General features: G+C 26.6%; 3 protein-coding genes across 4 annotated transcripts; 2 read left to right on the plus strand and 1 right to left on the minus strand.

Annotated features, from left to right (window-relative positions):
• The first annotated feature begins 5395 nt into the window (after positions 1 to 5395).
• Positions 5396 to 8182, plus strand: LOC112597598. The gene is made up of 6 exons (XM_025343709.1): positions 5396 to 5619; positions 6366 to 6560; positions 7067 to 7214; positions 7340 to 7473; positions 7585 to 7672; positions 7952 to 8182. The coding sequence occupies exons 1-6, from the start codon at positions 5537 to 5539 to the stop codon at positions 8108 to 8110; spliced, it is 807 nt and encodes a 268-aa protein (XP_025199494.1). The 5' UTR covers positions 5396 to 5536; the 3' UTR covers positions 8111 to 8182.
• Positions 8183 to 8291: 109 nt separating this feature from the next.
• Positions 8292 to 13982, minus strand: LOC112597509 (WD repeat-containing protein 75). Its single transcript, XM_025343582.1, has 16 exons — positions 13671 to 13982; positions 12870 to 13086; positions 12612 to 12790; positions 12434 to 12550; positions 12171 to 12358; positions 11947 to 12105; positions 11793 to 11869; positions 11605 to 11733; positions 11335 to 11522; positions 11113 to 11267; positions 10809 to 10995; positions 10365 to 10543; positions 10126 to 10304; positions 9876 to 10064; positions 9717 to 9797; positions 8292 to 8497 (listed from the first exon to the last, which is right to left on the minus strand). The coding sequence occupies exons 1-15, from the start codon at positions 13748 to 13750 to the stop codon at positions 9717 to 9719; spliced, it is 2304 nt and encodes a 767-aa protein (XP_025199367.1). The 5' UTR covers positions 13751 to 13982; the 3' UTR covers positions 8292 to 8497.
• On the plus strand, positions 8511 to 9475 carry LOC112597513 (sodium channel protein Nach-like). 2 transcript variants are annotated; one of them, XM_025343586.1, is made up of 3 exons: positions 8511 to 8730; positions 8802 to 8899; positions 9311 to 9475. In XM_025343586.1, exons 2-3 carry the CDS (start codon positions 8833 to 8835, stop codon positions 9460 to 9462), a joined length of 219 nt encoding a protein of 72 aa, XP_025199371.1. In that variant the 5' UTR covers positions 8511 to 8730; positions 8802 to 8832; the 3' UTR covers positions 9463 to 9475. The 2 variants fall into 2 exon arrangements, with proteins under 2 accessions (XP_025199371.1, XP_025199372.1); XM_025343587.1 differs by having other exon boundaries at positions 8511 to 8899.
• Positions 13983 to 14107: the final 125 nt, after the last annotated feature.

Below are 14107 nucleotides of genomic sequence, written 5' to 3' on the forward strand. Positions count from 1 at the left end.
GCAGCGACGACGATGCGTACCGACAGAGCGCACATCCAAAATAATATTAAACGTTCCCCCCCCTCTCCCCCCGCGTCACCCAACGATGGATTGCTCGTTTGATTTTGATTTTCCGTCGTTTCGAACATAATGTTATTATAATTACTAATTGACCGTAACAATAAACAATATTTTGATTTATGACGACAACTTGCGAGAGTCCCGGACTCCGGAGATGTATCCCGGAGTAGAAATTCTAGACGTCGAAATTTGCCATTTTTCAATGTCGCAGTGTTACCTTAATTTTGTATACGATTGTTTGTGTTCGAAGTTCAACAAAAATCGTCACTGTAACAACAACAATAATACGAAGCAGCAAAGCGGACGTCACAAGTTAATTTTTTTGATTCTTGTTCGTAATGGGTAGAGGAGGTTTCCTCCTTCAAAATGTTGAACGAATATACGGGTCCATCTCATTGTGGTGTAATTTTGTAAATATTTTTTTTCCGTTTCGGTTATAATATTAATTATTATACGCAATCGGCGATCTCGTATACTATTCGAAATTTTAGTACAATTTATTTATCGTATGTAAGGTCACTGAGTTGGAGTATCGATTATGCAGAGTTCAAGTATAAACAATATCGGTTTAGAAGATAAGGTAAAATGTGTTGGTTATGGAGAAAAAATTAAATTAAATCTATCTAATGATTCCTTGCAATAAATTATCAGACGGTATATAATTTTTTTTCGTTTTTGCGGGCGTTTTATATTATTTTATGCATATAACCCTCATATAACGTACAATGTAGGTACATAAATATCACGTCTTTCGATATTTTCATATTATGTATTTGGATTTAAACGAACACACATAACTCAACGAATAATAATAATAATAATAATAATATTTTCCTGTGCAAAAAAATTATTTGAAAATGAGATTGCGTTATTCTGTGTGAAAACAACTCGTCCCTATCTTATACACCATACGAATAAAAATAGATAATACATTTTACTTATGAAAAAATTAATTTTTAGTTTAGTTAAATACTTATTTGTAGATAAATACTCGGCACGGAGAACGAGGCAGGTAAGTATATTTATTGTTTATAGTTTATTTTTCGCAGTATTTTATATACGAGTATTTTACTCAAATTAATAAAATCAATCTTTTTCGCCGTCTTCTGCACATGCAAAATGTTATGTTTAAACGAGCATTGTATTGCCTATTCACCAAAAAGTAAGGTTACATTGTAAAATGTATTTATTTAAAACTCTAGAGCTATAAAAAAAAAAAATTATTAAAAAGGAGAAATGCAAATAACTTCTCTACGATACATGTCAAATGCATTTTATCATTAAGTCACTGTAATGAGTTAAATTTTAATTCAATGATAAATCACTGCATAGTGCATACAAAAAGCGATTATGACCAAAAACGGCCTGTCGGATTATAATATCAATAAGCATATTTTATGATATATTTATAGTATTTATATAGAGTGATCCATTTAATGTAAGACACTCATTATTTCAGAAAATTATTCAATACTTCTTTTACACTATCTTTAATCGTTGATTTTTGACAAACATATGTTTTTATGCTGAATACAACTTTTATTTTTCTGACTAATTACGTGACATAACCAAATTCTTCTTCATTGTTGCTCTTATTATTTTTTTTTCTATTAAATTGCGATGGGCCATGACGGCCAGAATAAACGACAGTCTTGAGGATTACCCATTAACCGATTCGATATCATGAGTTCCATCATATTCGACCGTCTTTCCACAGTGACCTGTTTTTCATTCATCCGTTTAATGAATCGATGTGTCGTCTTGGCAGTAACAGCTCGCCTTGTTACGGACAGATAGATTACTGAACTGTTTTCACTGTCACCCACATCACAACAAATAAAACTTCCATCCACGTACGGACATACGATTTACTAATTCTTCGGCTTGTGACTCTTACAAATACTGCGAATACTACTCGCCGGGCTTTCTCAGACCCGTTGTAATCTTATGATCGCTGCAACCAGTCATCGAATTGTCTGAACCGCCTTTGCGGCTTATTGTTATGTTTGACACTCTTCGGCCTGAGATGACTCAGAGTGGAGTCAAACTCGACTGATGGCACCTGGAATGCCAATACTAGGACAGTAACGACTACCGTCGAAACCGAAAGTAGACGCCGCGGCAGACAGTCGTCATAACGTATACACCGTGTGCGAAAATTGTCCGTCAGTGTCTCTACGGAAATTTGGTAGTAATGTAGTTTTATAATTTCGGTACGTCTTACGACGATCAAGTACCGGAGACATTCAAAGTCCTCGAGAAACCGTCCGGCCGTCACTGGTCCATGAGCGTGTCAACGCGACAGAGGCGCGCCGCATTATTTTGAAAAACTATGTTACCAGAATTTTAGTAACTTGTGTTCGTTAGAAATGTTTGTTATACGAAGAACGACTGACAAATTGAAAACTTTAAATCTCATTAAAGCGGATTTATATCTTAGTATGTGTCACAGCCCACAGGTAATATGAATTACAAGCCAATCGGTCCTATATCAATATATATATTTTTCTTCGTTCAAAAATATAATATAACGGTAATTTTCTGAATTTTTTTGATAAAACTTGTGGCTTGATAATTATTATAAGCCATAAGGGTTTTTTTTTTATAAACTTCACAAAATGTTTGTGTTTATACATCAAATATTATATAATAATATATTACATGCACAAAAGTTCATTCTCACATGTTTTGAAATCAGTCGACGTACATAGAAGCTATGTGTATTTAGTGTTTAAGAAACGCACATTTTTTTTATAAAAATTAACAATGGATCATTGTATTTGTATATGTATCCAAACACTTTTATATTTAAGTATAATACACACACACACACACACACACACAATATATAACATAAATAAATATAATGTATCCCAGACGTTTTTATGATGTTGTTTATTTTTGATTAGGTATTTACCAAAATATATAATAATAACCCTTTAAAATATTGTGCATAAAAAAGAATCTATTTTTCAATGAAAAAAAAAACATTAATTGGTGAATGATTTTTTTTCTTTGATTATTATTAATTCTATAAATAGTATAAATCATAATAATTATTGACACGTCTTATAACAGATATTTATTTCCTAACTCACATAGTCACATGATAAAATAAGTATAATGAGTAATAACTCAACTTTATATATTATAATATATTGATATAGTTAATATAAACATTTAATGTTTTTTTGAGTGAGTAGATATTCGTAAACCGATATTATTTTATTTGTTTTTCAATGTTAATTTTACCGATCCAATTATCCAGAGATTCATTAATATAATTATAACAACGAATACCTATAACAAAACATTTTCTTTCGAACACAATATATATATATATAATATATATACTTATCATAACGAGATTGTAAACAAACTGTTTGTTTTATAATGTGTACAATGTACAGACTACAGGCATATAATAGTAGGTATAATAGGTACATATGTGAATATAAAATTTATAAGTCTGGGAGAAAGTTCACCGGGGGGGCACTAAGTACACGTACTCATGTGCATAATATAGTTATCGTGAGTATTATTATACACGTTTAGGTAAGTTATTGTATGTATAACTATAAAATAAAAATATATTATGTTTATTTAATTGGTATATTTACTCACTGCTACAACCGACAGCCCCTTCGAGTCGCGTTATTACAGTGCGTTTTTTATTTTTATTATTTTTTTTTAACACAAAAACATGTTTAATATAATACATTTTGTATAGAGTCGAGAAATATTACGCACAAATGGTCATGACTATGTAGAAACCGACGAATGTGTATCTATATTAAAGATGATTTATTATTATATAATTTAATAGTTCGTTGTTGAATATTTCGAATTGTGTATATGCTCTTTAGGTGCACGGTATATGAAAGAATAAAGTATATTACTAGCTATGGGTATTATATTATTTATAGTGTTCTTGCATTAAAGGTTCAACTAAAAACATTTATTTTGAAGGGGGAGGGGCGTAGCCCAATAACCCCCCCTAAATAAATTTGTGAAATCAGGGATGTTAGGAGCTACTTTATCTCTATTATTCCTTTTAAAAGTGTTTTTATGAATAACTATAGATAAAACTAAATCAGATAGTACAATAATATCATAAAAAAATCGTTTTAATTGTATAAACAACAGTAGTAGGTACACTAGTAATATAACATACACCATAATTATTTTTGAAATACAATATTATTTTCTAAAAAAGTATTATCGTTTTTATAAATATTTTTTTTTTTAAGAAGAAAAATGTTTTTCAGAAAATAACAATGTATTAAATTTTAGTTTTGAACGAGTATTTTTCAGAAGTAGATTTCAACATTTTTATAGTATATTTTATAATTTTAAGATAATATTTGATGTTTTTATGGCATATTATACTATATTTTAATTTGAATAAAGTCTATATGTATAAAATTTAAAAAATATATATAAATTTTAATAAAGCCATTCAGTAGATGTAAAAAATATGAAAAAATCTACTTATATCTATATATTAAGTTAAAAGTAGCATATTATTTTTGTTCTGTATTTTACTATAATTGTTAATCTATTTTTTCAGAAATTAACAATTATATATATATATATATATATTAATAAATGAAGAATTTATAAACATCGCTATAACTTGCTTTATATTTATTAAAAATAAAAATCATAATTTTTTTTTTAGTAAAACATTGTTTTTTACCAGCATATTTTACCATACATACTTGTATAGTTGTATGATGCATAAACGCGCACTTTTAAGAACATATTTTATGATTTTATAATGCTTATAAAATCTGACCACTACAATAAAATGTAATAAATAATAACTAACGAATAATTTAAAAAAATTACAAATCAAAAATAGCAATTTCCTAGTAATTTTATTCAAGAGTGGAATTATGGCACTGATAGCTAAAAAATGAATTTTTAGATTTATTGAATATTGTAGGTACATATTATACATAAATACATAATATTGTAGAAGTGTATAACCACCGTCATAGTATTTTAATAATAACATGTAATAACTAATAAACAATACGATAAGGAACCTACATGGCTACATGTCATGAAACTTAATAATTATCTATTATCGCATAATTCACATATTATATTATCATTTTTCCTTCTTTTTTTAGCGTGACTATTTTTCAAACTCGAATTACTGTTATTATTAGGTATAGAACCGTGAAAATTATTGGTCTGGTTTACCCGGACAATTTGCATATTTAATAAAGATCGTATCTACGGGACCCTATCGAATTAACATTTTTTTTCAATAATAATATCATTTCGATGACATCAAATCGAGTGGATTGACATTAATAAACTGAGATCGTATTATATTATAGATATTATACATGAAGTGTCGCTCGTACCGAGCGTAAACCGTAATGAATCTATAAACCACACCCCATAAGTAACAAAAAAAGTGTTCTGGCACAATACATCATAGATTTATAGGAAAATAAGAATAATGATGTTAAAAGAATTCGCCGATCAATCGACTATACACGGTCTTCACTATGTAAGCGACGTCAAGTGTCATTGGACAGAAAGGTGAGTATAAATGCACGCTATGATCTACGGGTAACGGGTATAGGTTCAATGTTTATTTTATTTATCAGGGGTTAAAGCCTAAAGTTGTAAAAGAAGTAAATTGTACAAGTAGAAATAAATAATCTTATGTCCTTAAAACTGAATAGAAATATTTCAGATCAATTTTAAGATTTAATTGATATATTAATTAGTATTATTGAGTTATTGAGTACATAGTATATACTACATACTATGTAATAATGTTATGAGTCAATAGAAACGTTAATAATTATAAAATCCAAATTATTATCTATTGGTACTTTAGGTAGGTACGTAAATATACGTAAATAATTTTTCAACAATAATTTTTTTCTTTCAATTAGATTTTGGCTTTATGTTTTACTTTTAATTTTTTAACAGTATCTTTATTCAAAAATTTAAGTAAATAAATACCTATGTGTAAACGAATAAAAAAGAAATTAATGATTTATATCGTTTTTCTATCATAAATTTTACATTGTAAAAGATAAATCACGCTCATTTTTCCATTTAATATTGAATTTATTAAAATTATTAAACATTTTTAAAATATTAAAATTCTTACAATTTTAAAAATGTTTTTTAGGAATAGGTAATGGTATCTATAAACTTTTTTTTTATTGAGAATCATTTTTCTACTACTAATAGAAGTTTTAATGGTTATCATCTATTATTAATACAAATACTTCTATTCTTATCATAAAATAACCGAATTTTATTGTAAATAGGTTGTTTTGGTTTATTTGCTGTACTCTGAGTTGGTTTGGTTCCGCTTTGTTAATGATGAACTCCTGGGAAGCGTATCAGACGAACGCTATTAGTTTCGTGGTGGAAACCAGCTCCTTGGAGTTTCAAACGACTTTTCCGGCAGTCAGCGTATGCGAAATAAACAACGTTGCCAAGATTCAGAAATTGGCAAACAAGTTAAATAGATTTTAATTTTCATACTAAACACCAATGATTATTTATTATTATTGTATCATATTATGATAGATATATACAGTGGTAGTCAATAAGTATATAATATATAATTTATTATTATAATTTATAATGAATAAGTTGTTGGTGCTTGACTTGGAAATGTAAAACAGTAGAGGACTATTATTATAATAATGCATAACTTTAAGCTACTCCCTAGCTAATTAGTATAGGTAACTATTATAACCAGACTTTATCTCCCCTCTCTCAACATTATCATTATTACACCCTCAAATATTTTATTACAAACCAATATATTATAAATTTATAGAAATAAGACTCCTAAATAAAATAGGTACCACTTTATGCGGCCTAATCCAAAAAATGTACCTAAAATGTGATAAAATACCTGAAAATGTAGTTGAAGTACTCAATTTGGATGGCCCCAAGTCAAGTACTTGCCGCTGTACCTAATCATTTTATTTAACATAATTATTGATATCGTGTTTAGGATATTTGGTAACAATAGGAATTTCAACTTGGACGAGATTGTAAAAGAGATAATTTACTTCAACGGAAAGTCCTATTATATTAATGAATTTTGTAAGACTGGACAATATAATTGCCCGAAAAATAATTTCAATAAAATAGCCATGTCTGTGAGTGGTCGTTCGTTTTAACTAACTATTTGCACTTGAATAATTAAACAGAAATTATAATATCATATAATACCTATAGATATTTTGAATAGATAATAAAATACATGTATTCAATTTTTATTCAGGCAAGAAGTACTTGCGATGAAGTGTTTTTAAATTGCACTTGGAATGACGTCCGTGACTTTGATTGTTGTAAGCATTTTGTTCGTACTGAAACAGAACTAGGAATTTGTTACACACTTACAATGGAAAACGAATCGTTAGTATACACATAATAATATGGTCATGTAAACATGTAATTAAAAAAAAAAAAAAAAATTACTTAGCATTACAATTTTTTAATTCTTAATATACAAATTTATTTATATAGGCCAGATTCTGATGATTTCATTAACATGTATTCAAATCGTGAAACAGGTCCGAGCAATTTACTCATAAAATTGTCATCTCCTAGTCAGGTGATTCCAATTTATATTATGCCAATCCTACACTGATCAAACCAGCAAAATTTTTGTCTAAAACTTTGTACTTTAAATTTTACATTATATTTATAAGATTTAAAAATATAGAGCTTTAATAATAATTATTATTAAATCTCTACAACATATGACATAAGCATTTCTGGTATTAGTAAGAGTTTTGTGAATCTCAGTTGTAGTAAATACTTAACAGGTGATTTACATCACCTTTATGTATTTCAAAACTGTCTTATTCTATAACATGTATATTGTACATAGGTTTTTATTCATTCAGTAGTAGACGTACCATATTATAATACAATAACTTCTGACACTTTACAATCCATGGCAGGTATATTTAAACAATATAAGTTTGTTATTAAAGACATTGAAAATGAAGATGAAGTCAAATATGTTGGCATTTCACAGCGCAGGTGAGAAGAACATTTTTTTTTGTGATCAAAATATTAAATCACTAACAATTATTTATAAATATTTGAAAAACTAATAATAAACCTACATTTTATTACATTCAAAGTTTATAAATAAATAAAACTAGTACAAAAAATAGATTGATGTTATAAACTATCTTAATTTATTCATAATAAAATATAATTAAATTTAATGATTTGTTAGTTAAATTAAATGTGATAATCATGCTACAATATTTTTACACAAGTTTAGATGCAGATTTCCATTAGAGAATTACCTAGCTGTCAATTCAAAATACAGTTATAGTTCTTGCATTGTAAATTGCCGTCGTCAAAAGCAACTAGATATGTGTAATTGTACTTCCCATTTAATGCCTAATAGTAGTATGTCTTCCTAAAAACATTAAAAAAATATATATAATAATAATTATAATTCACAAAACAATATGAAATTTTTATAGAAGAAAGTGAACATTGCGATATAAATGGACTTATATGTTTAAATACACATGAAACAGAATTATTAGTATTAAAAAAAAAGTTAAGTAAGCTTCCAGGTTTAGAATGTCAATGTGTACCTTCTTGTATTGAAGCTGAAATAAATGTCATAACAGTTGAATCATTTGTGTAAGTTTGATTAAAAATTTAAAAAAAAAAAAATAAAAAATAAATAAATACTAAATTATTTCATTTTATAGAACTAATGAAAATGAATCGATTATACAATTAATGATGGACCGATTACCAGCAGAGCGACTTAAACGCAATGTCGTTAGAGGAAGATTAGACGTCTTAGGTAAAATTGTTTAATTAATATAGTTTATCAAATTTATAAGGTTATTTTATTATATTATGTCATTATGAAGAATTATTAGTGCTAATATAGCCATTCTAATGAAACTTGAAACATATTTTACTATTTAAATAAATAATTGATGTAAAAAATAAACATTTCATACAGATTCGGGTATACATTAAATATATAATTACTTTCATCGTTAATGAATAATGATTGAACACATTTTAAAATATATGCTATTCAATAATATTTATATAATTGTCACACAATACAATATACGATTAATTGAATTATTTGTTTATCTAATTAATCATTGCATGAAATAACTCCACAATGTGCAAAAACTGAAACCCAAATAATGTTAAGCTTTTATTTTACAAAATTTATTTATTAAGATGTATTTTACAGTTTCATTGGGAGGTTCTGTTGCATTATTTGTTGGAGCAAGCATTTTAAGCTTTTTAGAAATTATTTATTATTTCATTATACGTATGCGCAATGTTAAAATTCCAAAATTAGAAAGACCCAAGATGTCAAAAAGTGAATTCAAGATGAAATAATAAATTAGTAAAACAATAGGTAAATAACAATATTTTTTTCAATTTATTTTACATTTATTTTATTTATTCAGGACATAACAAAATTTAAATGCACATATTATATTTTTCAGAGTCACATTATACAAATGATTTAAATAACAAATAATAAATTTTTTTTACATAGTGAAATAATTGTAAAATCAAATTCAATCAGTTATTACTTATTATATAAAATATTTAACTATGATTTTTTTTTTTTTATTTAATAAACTTACTTATGTTTTTAAGCACGCGAGTAAAATACGTTCAAGATGAGTCTCTAATGGTAACATTAAATGAGCTGGCTCTTCAAGTATCTATGTATATGAAAAAAAAATTTAAAAATATTACCAAGTATAAGCTTATTAAATAAGTAAATAATATTATTAACTTACCTCAAATGCTGACTTATCTTCATCAATTAGTGTTTCAAACTCGGGAATCTTTTTTATATTACTGGTGGTATAGCTAATTTCTTTGTTAGAAATAATACGTCCTAAAGGTGTAAGATGAGTAAAGTTATCATCCACAAAAGCTTCAATTATGTTTTGGAGAGTGTCAGTCTTCTCAAACTTTAAAAGTTCCTAAGAATTTAGAATCATTAGTACATTTATCTATTCTCCAGCATAAAATATAATAAATTACTTGTTGGTTGGTCAACATGTACAGTGTAGAGTTATCCAACCAAGATGAATATTGTTCATTCTGATGATCTGACTTTGGGGCAAATAATGCCCACAAAATAGAAGTGCTTTTGTCATTTTTTCCAAATATCTTTTGTTTCTTATACACTACACTCTTGCTATTTGGAGTGAAAACAATCACTAAAAATAAACAATTAAGTAGTTAAGAATGAAACTTTATGCAAATTTAAGTTTACTAACAATCATTATCAATAGTAAAAATAGCCATATATTCTGACATTGGATCAGCAATTAATCTTTCAACTTGAACCCAAATAGTTGTAAGTAATGTCTCACTAAGCACATTCCATATCAAAAGTCTTGTACTTGATGCAGCAACAAGCATCCAACTGCTTGCGTTTTTACCAAACTCTAAAAATCTATATGTATCAAAATAAATACAAATATTTATTAACAATACATTAGAATATTAATAAAGTTAGATATTTTTATACTATTATTCTCTATTCTCTATTACATTATAGAAAAAAAAAAAAAAATAATAATGATAATGATTAAAAAACAAGAGAAAATGAGCATGGAGATGTTACTCTAGTTAAAAATTAATTTTTATGTTTAACCACCAATCATGTAAAATAAAAAAATACAAACAATAATTTAACTTGAATAATTAAATAAATTTACCTAATATGTTCAAACCCATGAGTAAGACTCGTTTTGAAATCATCTGTGTCATCAAGAACTTTTAAAACTATACTTGGCCCAAAAGCAGCAGCCAATATACAACCGTCCTCAGAGAAACTAATTGCATGTAACGGTTGATTATGATAAAGCTTACTTGTATACTCATGTTGCCATGATTTAATTGGATCTAAAAATTATTAAATATAAATTCATCAATTAATAATTTAGTTAATACGTTATGTTACATTTCAATATTTATTTTCACTACATTAATCAAGATGTCAAAAAATATTATCATATTTACTTTTTTCGTCTTCCAATAAATTATATGGAGACCAAAGTTTATACATATTTTCATGCAATGTGGCAACCATATGTAAACCATCAGAATCTACTGATGGACGAAAACATAATTTTGAAATTCTATCTACAGAACTCGTGTATGTATTTAATTTATAGCTAAAAAAATATTAATTTAATTTAAAAACAAATTTAAATAACAAATATTACTGTATTAATATATTACATTTGCAATTTTTCATTAAAAGTCCAAAATTTAAGAACATCATCTACTACATATTTATCATCAATTGGTCTTCGTTCAACCGTAGCTAGCCATGAGCTATCATCACTTATTGCCAATAAACAAACATCAGCATTGAATACACCTTGATCTCTTGTTCTGGTCGTAAAATTTTGACACACAATATCCAACTATTCAAATACATAAACGAAAATTGAATTACAGTTGCCTACTAAAAAAAAAAACAATGACTTAAAAAGAACAAACACTAACATTGAATGCTAATTGTGATTGATCGAGTGAAAAAAATTGAATGTGGCCAGGCAATCCATTTGTAACAAGGGATCTTGAGCGACTGTCGAATGCAACGCCTGCTGGAAAGACTTTTTCAAATTCATCAGCCTAAAATAAATTAAAAGTATTAATAAATCTTAAAAATAATATTTAATTAAAATATTTACATTTGAAGCATGCACTCCCCAAGTGAACGTCTGTATAACAGAATGTATACGATTTTGTGAGTTCACTATTATAATGCCTAAAACATAAATATTAAATGACAATAAATACTTTGATGTCTTTATTTAAATAATATATTTAATTAATTTGCATTACTATTGCTTTGTGTGGACACAGCAACATATTGGCTATCTTCTGTAACAGATAAATGAACAATATTGGCGGATAATCTAGGTAAGTAATGTCTAGTTTCTGTATTTTCACAAAACCATTTGACCAACACATTTTCAGCACCTCCACTATAAAAATTGTTACCTGCAATCAAATATATAAAATTCACCAAATATTTTTTTTTTTGTTAAAAATATTTATTATCTTACCACTACTAGTAAATATAACATCATTTACAGGAAGTGTATGCCAATGGTAAACAGTTTGAGATCTTGTATTTTTATGCATTACATTATAATACAAAACAATTCTTCCTGTGTTATCTCCAATTGCTAGAGTATTGGAATTAGGATGGCATTGTACAACAGTTACTGTTCTATCTGACCCTAATTTAATTCTATTAAGATAAATGTTAGTTAATAATAACATTGATTTAATATTTTTTAAATAATCTTATTTGTAGTTAACATACTTATTTTTTTTATAATTCAATAAATTATAAATATATATTATATTTTTATTAGCAAAGGCAAAATAAGGTACATCTTCAAAACCTCCTATTGACCAAATATGTGGTAAATTTTCCGAACTAAAATAAAATTATGCATTAAATATGATTTTTTTTTTTTTTTGACAATTCAATCAGTTACTTTTCATCAAACTTGTATAGTAGTGTTCCTTCTTCCAATGAAAATAAACCAATATTGATATTGTTGTTATTAGTTTCTTGTAATTTATATGATACAATAATACAATCCACATCATAAGAGCAATAAGTTCTTGACAAACATTTTGCATTTACTATATGATATTTTTTTAGATCTAATTCCTGATAAAAAAAAAAAAAAAACAAATCTTGATAATTAGCAATTATTGAAATTATAAATATTAAGTTTAAATATTATTACTTGTTGTTTAAAAATTGTGGCAGCATGAGTTCCAATCAAATTCCAAAAAACAATAACAGCATTCAAGTGAATAGCAATCAATAGTTTATCATCAGAAGGATGAAAACATAAGTTAACAATTCTACCAAAATTTTGATTGGCAGTATAGCTGGCAACTAATTTTCCAGAGCTCACACTAAAACAATTGATATCTGCACCACAGCCCACATAGATGAATCTATATTTAATATTGAATAATTAAAACTTAATAAACAGATAGAATATCAAACTATTTTTTAAAATATATAAAAACTTAAGAATGATTAGGTATATTATAATTAAAAACGAAATACAATTAAAATATATATATATTAATACCAGTAAAATATAAAAAGGAAATTACTTATGAGATTTCCAATATTATTTTTTGGGGTCAGTAAAAGCTCATAAAGCTGCACATCTCCAAATAGAAAATTAAATATTTAATTGATCATTAAAAATGTTATATTTTAGATTGTTTTCCCAGTGGTCTTAAAAAATCCAAAAATTAAGCATTAAGCTGATATTTGTTTTTAGACAAACTTAAACATCATTATATTTGATTGGAATCAGGTATATCAAAATTTAAAATACAGTTAAGAATCATATTTTTTTTTCAAATTCTACACAAATTACAACTTGATTTCTCAATAACAAATAAAAACCAAATTGTGAATTAAATAGGTAATATCATTTCATACAAACATACAATTTCAAATCTATTTATCGACAAAATACCGTTAAATAATTAATATAGTATGAATATTATGTATTTTTACTAACCTTCCATTTTCAGAAAACAGTGGAGGATGACTTATGATACTCCCGCCTTCGACTTTTTTCACGACTATATTGTCTTCCATTGCGAATTATGATTGTTTTCACTTTCTATCTAAAATAGAAATCTAAACTACGAACAGTCAACAGTTATGCACTAACAGAAAACATTTCATAGAACTCAGAATAATAATATTGAATAGGTAAGTACTAATTACTAAGTAGTAACTACTACTAACCCGTGAGTAAAAATTGTTTATAAAAAAATTATCAACTATAATCTATACTCTATAGAGTATAGGTAGGTACACTATTTCAGTACCCACGTGAGAAATCGGAATATAATCACAAGATATGAAAACACTTAAGTTTCTTATCATCAAATTATAAACATTTTTGGTTTTCGTTCACGCTGTCACACTGTAAAGTAACCAAAAAATATT

The sequence above is a fragment of the Melanaphis sacchari genome, unplaced genomic scaffold, assembly GCF_002803265.2.
Source record: "Melanaphis sacchari strain LSU unplaced genomic scaffold, SCAv2.0 Contig42_pilon_pilon, whole genome shotgun sequence".
Classification (NCBI taxonomy): domain Eukaryota; kingdom Metazoa; phylum Arthropoda; class Insecta; order Hemiptera; family Aphididae; genus Melanaphis; species Melanaphis sacchari.